The following is an 8,619-nucleotide window of genomic DNA, read 5'->3' on the forward strand; positions in this document are numbered from 1 at the left end:
GCAGCCCCGGAAGTAAATACGACGCGTCTTTTTTTTTTTTTGTTTTTTTTTTTTTTTTACAAACACACAAATAAGTATATATATATATAGCTTTGATAACAACTAATAATGATTAAAACAAAATGCAGTTAATATAGCTAATAATAATAACTAATGGCTAATGACAAAACTAATATCACTAAATAATAATAATCCTCATAATAATACTAAGACAAATTATAATAACAACATTATGAATAATAATAAATGATATTATATTAATATCCTTACTATAGCAGCTTAGGGAAACAGAGGAGAAGGCGTCGGCTTGTTGGGGTTCGGGTAGAGGGGAAGATCGGTTGAGGGATTTTGGCTCCAGTGAACAGGAAAAGGAAGAGCCTATAGGGATTCGGCCAGTGCTGCTTTGCCTTTTGCGGATCGGGACTTGGGGATGTCAATCGGAAGAGCATCTTGGAGACAAGGGGATCGGGTAGATGGCTGCATGGTAATGTGGAAGCTCTCTCTCTCTCTCTCTGCGGCTCAAAGAGATCGGGATCGGGAGGTGCAGTCGGGCCTGGGGTCGGAGTGAGGCTTGACTTCACCGTGGGAGAAGAAGATGTAAAGTGGAGTGGAGGTTTCGGCTGGGTTCAGTTTCGGGAGGAATCGAAGGGCTTGCGGGATTTTGGGAAGGAGGAGAGGAGATGAGGTCGTGGGATTTGCGAATGGCCCCCAGAAGGCTCCATTTCATTCGCATTTTAAAGACGAGGAAGGGCCTCCTCTAGCGGGCTCTGAGCGTGAATTGTGGAGAAGCGACGTAAACGGCGCCGAGCTACAGGATTTTGCGGGATTTCTGCATGAATTCGGCTGGATTTCAGGTATGATTTAAGCCACTCTTTTCATTCCTTTTGGCTGTGATATGGAGTTTAACAATACTTTTAAAAATAATTTCAGCAATGTTATCACTATTTTTGTCAACTCATTGTAATATATGTAAATAAAGATTGTAGATAAAGTGCTAAGGAGAATGCATTGTTATAAAATGAACAGTAGATCAGGTCAATTAAGTTAAGAGGCACTAAAACAAAAGGCATCATTGTCATAACGCATCTTAAGATGTTTAATTGCTTTAGTCAAGCAAATTTGACAATGGAGGACTAGGAATAATATCTGAGTCATGTTTTATGTTATATATGGATGATGGTGTTATACTAGTACATTGGACCGTTCCAACCGGTCCATATGAGACCGGCTTATGGGCAACAAAGGCAGAACTTCTTCGCCTCCTGTATATGTCGGTAAAACTGCCCAGTCCAGAAGAGCGATTAGGAAGGTTTTAGGAGAAGTTTAGGAGGGAAATTGAATGTAGGGATTGTTTAGAGATTTCCTTTTTGATTGTACGCATTAAATAGTTTGTTTTCTTATGGTTAGGGTGTCTTGAATTTGACTGAAAATTTGAGATCTCCCTTATGTTTAGGGCTGCAGTGGCATCTAGAGAATTGGGAGAGATAGATCCTTTTGAATAGAGGATCAATTGTATCTTGGTATTTTTCGTTTACATTTCATCAAATAATACGAATTATCTATTGTTTTCCTAGTTTTGTTTGGATTTTTGTGGAGAATTCTCGCAAATTTTCAAAGATTGATAGGAATTACTTGAGACCTATAAAAGTTTCCTATCAAATTGGTATAAGAGCGGTTTTCGGTCTGTTTTTGAAGAATTCTTACAGTAGATTTTTCTACTTTGGACTGAGGTTTTTGCTGTTTTTAGGTGGAAATATGGATTTTGGAGCCTAATAAAGATCCGGGGGCTTCTAGAGAGAAGAAAGGTAGAAGTATTAGAAGGGGAGATCGGACAAATGAAATATGAAATTTTATATCTCCAAACTCAAGTTTCAGAGTTAAAAAAGGATATTTCAGTCATCCATGATAAGATTGATTTGAATTTTTCCATTATAGAGGAGATGTTGAAGAAAGTGCTCGAGGGTCAAACCAAAATATCGCCGTCGCAGGTGATGGAAGGCCCCAACAACCAGGGAAGTGGGGAAAATCCTAGTCCAATCTGACGAAGGGAATATCAAGAGGTGAAGATTTTAAAGGGAATAGAAAAAATTCCCCCACTAGGGCCTATTTCTAGGGAGGAGTCAAGTAGAGGATAGGGGAGATGCGGGAGGAGGTAGGGAAAGAATAAAGAGGTGCTAATTTGGAGAGGAAAGATCGATATTTGAAAGAGAAATGAGTAATTATGACCAAGGGGGGTTGAATCTGAAAGGGGAGGGGTTTGTTATGATCCAATGGGTGTTGAATTTGAAATAAGAATGTGAGAATTTGATAAAAGGCTTAGGTATGAACATAAAAGGGAACCCAAACTCCTTTAGAACTCCTGATTGTAGTTCATTTAGTGTATCTTTTTTTTTTTGTAATTTACTATTAATGCATCTGATTCTTTTATTTTTTCACCATATGCATTAGGAGAACCCAAACTCGAAGATGTCCTACATCAACTGTGACTTACAAAATTTTGATGGGGCATAATAGGAGTTGACCTGCCTCAAACCCGATCCACATTAATTCCTACTATCTTGACCTTGTGGTGTAATTAATTAGCTCACTTTTTATGCTAGTTAATGTGATATAATGATAAAACATGGTTAATTACGGTTTTGGATAATAAATCACACTAGATGAAGAGCATTTGGTTGTGGGTCATCTAACCAGAATTGATGCTACGGTCTATAGTCTACACAAATTGTTTCGTTTCAATGGAATTGTCGATTGTTTTTATTTTCTATAGAAATTCATGAAAAAATTTGCAAACTTCTTTTAGAAATTAGAAGAAGTATATTTCTTTATTTGAAGTGCAGGTGCTCTTTGTTTGCACAACAAATATGATTGAGGCAATTCTGACTCCTCTCTTGGATAGAATGGAAGTAATTGTGATTGTTGGTTATATAACTGATGAAAAGATGCATATTGTAAGAGATTACCTGGAGAATGCAACTCGTGAAGCTTGTGGTATCAAGCCTGAACAAGTATGCCGTAATACTGTCATGTCTGAGATGCTTTGTGACTAAAATTATTGCATCATTTTATGAAAGGACAAGACAAACTGAACCATTAATTTTTTAAATATTTCTAATCGAGTAAATTTAATTAGATTAAAATATTAAGGTGGAAGTAACAGCTGCAACTCTACATGAACTTATAGGAAATTAATGTCGAGAGGCTGGTGTGCGTAATTTGCATAAACAAATTGAGAAGATATACCGCAAGGTTTGAATATATGAATTTTGAAGGTTGTTCATGCTTTCATATTTTTAGGTTGTATTAGTTTTTTCAATCCAGTTTGTGCTATTTTTAATAATCAGAACAAGCAAATAATCTAGGTTTTTTCATGAGAGTTCTTTGAAATATAATTTTAAAACTATATGTGGGCTTCCTTCCTTTGGTTGCACAATCATAGTGATATTTCGTCTGTTACTAGCAATTTTGTTTGTTGTCCACTCAATTAATTTCAAATTGTCAGCTTTGGGGCATTGTAGTTGTGCATAATGATTTTGTTAAATCTGTTTTAATTCTGCTGCTAAGTTCCCTTATTGATCTGCAGTTAAAAAGGTAGTTTAGGGAACTGTTTGTCATTGTACTTACTTGATTATTAGGAATAATAGGTTCACATCTCCCAAGTCTGATTATTCATCTCGAAAATCAAGTTGCTATTGAATATATTATAGAACCACCACTTGTAAGTCATGATGCTTTCCACAGATTAGCATGTTAAAGATAGCGAAGAAGTATATTATTAAAATATATGACTTTTTACTTGAGTTTGTTCCATCAGTTTTCTTCTTAAGCCAGTTTCTATAACATGAACTTGTACTTCTATCTGCAATATAAATCATGAAGTTCTCGTGTTGTAAGAAATACTTGTTCACTCCCAATAGTTATCCATTTTGTACTTATTACTCTGATATTTTGACAGATAGCTCTATAATTAGTTCGTAAGGCAATTTCAATTGAGACATCTGTCGCTGCCAGCATTCAGCCTTGTAAAAACTTAAGCAATATGATGAACCATCTAAAAAAGATCTTATTGACGATGTTGATGGTTCTCTAAGCTTTGAAAAATCAGATAATGATCCATCTAGTAAAAATGTTGATGCTGTTGCTAGTGCAGATTCCAAAAAAAATAGCTAATCCTGAACAAATTGGTGAAACTTGGGAGGAGGTTGAAATGGTAGACGTTGATCTATCCCCTGACCAAACTACAAGAGTTGGCGAACAAATTAACTCAAAGGTTTGTTTTTCCTTACTTACAGAGCAATAAACTCTAGATAATTTGTTCAAGAACTGCTGTTATTGAGCTTGAAGACTTCCCGTTGCCTTTTTGCTTGAGAATTTGAAGTTATCATTTCTTGTGGTCTGCATATTGTGCCCGTGATATTATTTGTGCATCCTTTGGAGCTATTATCTTCATACATTTATTTTTAATGCTTAGAATAGCCTATGGGTGTAATTTGTTTAGGTTATGACTTGACATCATGTTGATGTTTTTAATAATTTAGTGATAATTTACATTTTAAATAATAAGCATCTTAGTTATTTGTACCTTGCTAGATGAGTTTTTCCTACTGTTTCCATGCTCAGTAGCTATGAGATTTGGTGATGATATCATGAACGATATGTTAAATCTGACCATTCATTTCTTAGAAGACTAAAATAGAAGCATCCCTTCATAAGTTGGGCATCAACTTATGGATGGATTAGAAGATTGAATCAGTTAAATCCAATCGTCCTATCTTTTGATCAAGTCTGCTGGAGGTAGTGATTCGTAGATCACGTCATTGAGATTGAATAGGATATCATCAAGAGTACAAAATCACGATTGTATTATTAACCAAACATCATACGTGAGAAATTAAGGTCCCATAAGTTGGATTGTCGAATTAAAGTTTATTTGTTTCTAATGTTAAATTAAGGATTAAGATGTTTCAGCTGGAATTATTTTGTAGATAGAACATATCTAATTTATTATAATAAATGGGGATTCTTTTATGTTTTTAATGGAGTTTTTTAAGTAGTGGATTAGATGTCATCTCTCGATTTTCCCAAAGTATTGAAACTGTAGTTGCATTCTCTTTTACAAGAACCATTGTAGTTGTTGCTCCTGCCTTGCTTGCTTACTGTCGCTGTTGCCTTTTTGCTCTGTTGTTGCTTGTGTTTTCTATGGTAGTTTTTTTTTTTGCTATTCTCTCTTTTTCTGTTGACTCGCTCTCTGTGCTGACTATCATCTACTCGAACAGTTACTATTTGCAACTTCTCTAAAATAAAAAACAACCTTTATTTTGTTTTTTGCAATAGTAAAAAATTTGGCACAACAGCTTATCTAATGTGGGAAACAGGTCAATTTACGAATTAGTATGAAATACTAATGCTGACATGGGGCAAAGACACCACTACATACTCTAAAATCTTGCCAAACATATGAATGACACATCTAGGACAAATGATTATCTTGATGCACATGCATAAACCCAAGCTTTCATTGGCGCATAAATATAAACTTATACTTTATAGTCAGCGCTAACATTTTTTGATATTAAATACACATATATGGTAATAGCATATACCTTTAGTTATTTGAGATGCCTATATATTGGTCATTCAAGTTCAATTTTACCAATTTTGCAACAACCGTCGTCATTGGCCTTATCCTAACTATTTGGGTTTGATTTTGTGAATCCCATCTATTTTAATTCCTATTAATACATAATGTCTTAGCTTTATTTATTGTAAGCATATGTTCACAACTTTAGGACTTATTTCTTTTTTTGCGACTTATTTTTCTTCCTAATTATTTGACAGTAATCTCACCCACGCACCTAATTTGTTCAACTTTCGTGCAGTGCCACACAATCATTTTGAAAAAGTGCATGGGATACACATTTCACCAAAAGATTTTTTGTCCACTCATCCCTTAAATGTATGGGGTTTAATGTTCATAAGACAAGAAATGCATTTTTTTACTGAGGACCATTGTTTTCTTTAGGTTGCGTGTAACTTTGTTCCTTTAATATTGGTGTTGATTATTGTTGACTAACTTGCAGCTTAGAAAGGATTGATGATCAGTAACTCATATTTTTTTTATTGCATTGATTATGTACTTCGTGAATTGAGTGATTTATGTCTTAATGTAAATAATAATTGTTTTCATGACAGGTCGATGAAGTGATTGATATAGGAGAAAAAGTTGGTGGTGATACTGAGGATGATAAAGTTGTAATTGATGTTTCAAATTTGGTTGATTTTGTGGGTAAACTAATATTCCATGCTGATAAAATTTATGATCATACTCCGATAAGAATTGTTATGGGGCTAGCATGGACTGCTTTGGGCAGATCTATACTATATATTGAAACAACACTAGTTGGGAAAAGAGAAGGCAAATGTGCACTTCATATTGCAGGTCAACTTGGAGATGTCATGAAAGAGTGCCCAAATTGCTCACACAGTTGCCCAAGCAAATTTGTTTGAGAAAGTTCCTGAAAACCCATTTTTTGCCAACTCAAAGTAGGTACATGCAATGGAGCTTTGACCTATAATATGAAGTGCACCATTGCCTTCTCTTTGCTCAACTAGCATTGTTTCAATATATAGTGTAAATCCGTCCAAAGCAGTCCATGCTAGCCCCATAACAACTCCTATCGGAGTTTGATCATAAATTTTATCAGCATGGAATATTAGTTTATCCACAAAATCAACCAAATTTGAAACATCAATTACAATTTTATCATCCTCAGTATCACCACCAACTTTTTCTTCTATATCAATCAATTTATCGACTTGTCAAGAAAACAATTATTATTTACATTAAGACATCAACTGCTTAATTTACAAAGTATATAATCAACATAATAAAGAAAATTTGGATTATTGATCAGCAATCCTTTATGAACTGGTAAGTTGGAAGGAGAAGACAAATGTGCACTTCATATTATAGGCCAAAGCTCATTTTGCATGTATCTGCTGGTGCAACGCCCAAGGATGGGTCGAGTGATGGCTGCACCATGATCATATCATTGCTCTCCCTTGCAATAAAGAGGCCATTAAGAAAAGATCTAGCCATGACTAGTGAAGTTACATTGACTGGACGGATTCTTCCAATTTTTGGGGTATGTTTCAGGTTTTTAATTTTCTTCTTATGATAGTTTCTGATGAATTACTTTTTTTTCCCTCATGCCTTGATATTATAAATTTAACTATCAATATTGTTGGCTAGTTCGCAAAATTACAAACTTTATCATGCTAATTTGTTGTTTGTGAGCAGAGTAATGTTACAGAGTCTGAAATGCTCTATTTGATCAATTTAATTATGAATATTGAAGTCCCCATTTTCATGTATGTTGGTATAGTTAAGGGTGACTAGCTGCAACTCCTAAACAATTTCTCTGAATGGGACATTATAAGCTCAAGAAGCCTCTTTAATAGATGTACTTAGGGATGTTTGATAGGTTATCGATTTTCATTTAATTTTATTGTAATCTAAATAATACTCTGCAACTTGAACTTGGGCTTTAGTTGATTATAATGTCTCCACATCTGTTGATTAACATTTAAATTGTTCATGCATTCTTTTAATATTGATGATAAAAATTCAACATCTAATGTGCTTGCAATTACATTTATTTTGTTTGTTCCAAGTCCTTTTCCTCTTATTTCTCAACCTCATTTCTTCTCTTTCATTTTCCTTGAAAGATATTAATATAGGAAGCTTCAATTTATTATCTTGTTGCTTGTAAGAAACACTCTTGTTAGTTTCTCCATAATTTTTGTTTATTATGATTTTCTCCTCTGTTATAGTTCTGATTGGTATCTTCCATAAATGAATTAGGTTAAGGAGAAGATTATAGCTGCATGGAGGAGTGAGATAAAGACAATCATATTCCCCGCCGCAAATAGAATAAACTTTGATGAGCTTTCTGATAATGTGAAAGAAGGCTTTGATGTCCATTTTGTTGATGATTACAGTAAGATATTTTGAGCTTGCTTTCGAAAGTATTGAGAGCTCTGAAAGCTAATTAGGGAAGTTTCATATCTTGTCATGTCGTACTGAATTACAACACCCTTGCGCCACCATACAATTTTTTTTCTCCATCCATCTGTTGACGTTTCTATTATTTTATCAATATTGTCTCTATCAAAATTTTGTATTATTCTTTGTTTGTTAAGGCATAGTTTATGAACTGAATGATAATTTAAAATTATGCATCTTCATATTTGATGATCATTGCTGGGAAGTTCACTACGTTAGTTCTGACACATGCATTTTGTATAAACTTTCGGATTTATGTTATGATTATTTGAAAGTTTTATGTTGGTTGTCGACTAATTAAAATTATTCTCCACTTTTCTCATCCAGGACGTGGGATCTGACAACAACCATGTTAAATTTTTTGTTCAAATATAAAAAAAAGAGGCTTGAGGCATATTTTTTGAAGAAATTATCAACAATGTGATGCCTTAGTTATGTATTTTTCCACTCATAAAACAGATAATCACAGCACACATGATATGAGTATTTCAACTATGAAAAAATAATAATTATATGATTAAGCCTTGTTAATTATATACATCAATTGAAGAGAT

General features: G+C 34.1%; 1 protein-coding gene and 1 long non-coding RNA gene across 10 annotated transcripts; one reads left to right on the forward strand and one right to left on the reverse strand.

Annotated features, from left to right (window-relative positions):
* Positions 1-278: 278 nt before the first annotated feature.
* LOC110099481 (lon protease homolog 1, mitochondrial-like) lies at positions 279-8,409 on the forward strand. Of its 9 annotated transcripts, none has more exons than XR_003699966.1 (4): positions 279-854; positions 3,956-4,022; positions 4,151-4,270; positions 8,393-8,409. XR_003699966.1 is itself a non-coding variant. In XM_028692815.1 (3 exons), exons 1-3 carry the CDS (start codon positions 834-836, stop codon positions 8,012-8,014), a joined length of 291 nt encoding a protein of 96 aa, XP_028548648.1. In that variant the 5' UTR covers positions 279-833; the 3' UTR covers positions 8,015-8,278. The 9 variants fall into 9 exon arrangements, 2 of the variants coding, with proteins under 2 accessions (XP_028548648.1, XP_028548647.1); XR_003699964.1 differs by lacking the exon at positions 8,393-8,409 and adding an exon at positions 7,865-8,260; XR_003699963.1 differs by lacking the exon at positions 8,393-8,409 and adding an exon at positions 6,081-6,335.
* Positions 5,207-6,083, reverse strand: LOC110099482. The gene is made up of 2 exons (XR_002303459.2): positions 5,856-6,083; positions 5,207-5,823 (listed from the first exon to the last, which is right to left on the reverse strand). It is a non-coding gene; the product is annotated as an uncharacterized LOC110099482 (long non-coding RNA).
* Positions 8,410-8,619: the final 210 nt, after the last annotated feature.

The sequence above is a fragment of the Dendrobium catenatum genome, unplaced genomic scaffold (assembly GCF_001605985.2).
Source record: "Dendrobium catenatum unplaced genomic scaffold, ASM160598v2 fragScaff_scaffold_157, whole genome shotgun sequence".
Lineage (NCBI taxonomy): Eukaryota > Viridiplantae > Streptophyta > Magnoliopsida > Asparagales > Orchidaceae > Dendrobium > Dendrobium catenatum.

What these genes read in the sequence shown, in the direction of transcription:
- LOC110099481 (XM_028692814.1), top strand. Translation starts at nt 6,954, where the DNA reads ATGTGCACTTCATATTATAGGCCAAAGCTCATTTTGCATGTATCTGCT. An exon ending in GGATTCTTCCAATTTTTGGG is followed by an intron (nt 7,146 to 7,864) that starts GTATGTTTCAGG and finishes TAAATGAATTAG; the next exon opens with GTTAAGGAGAAGATTATAGC.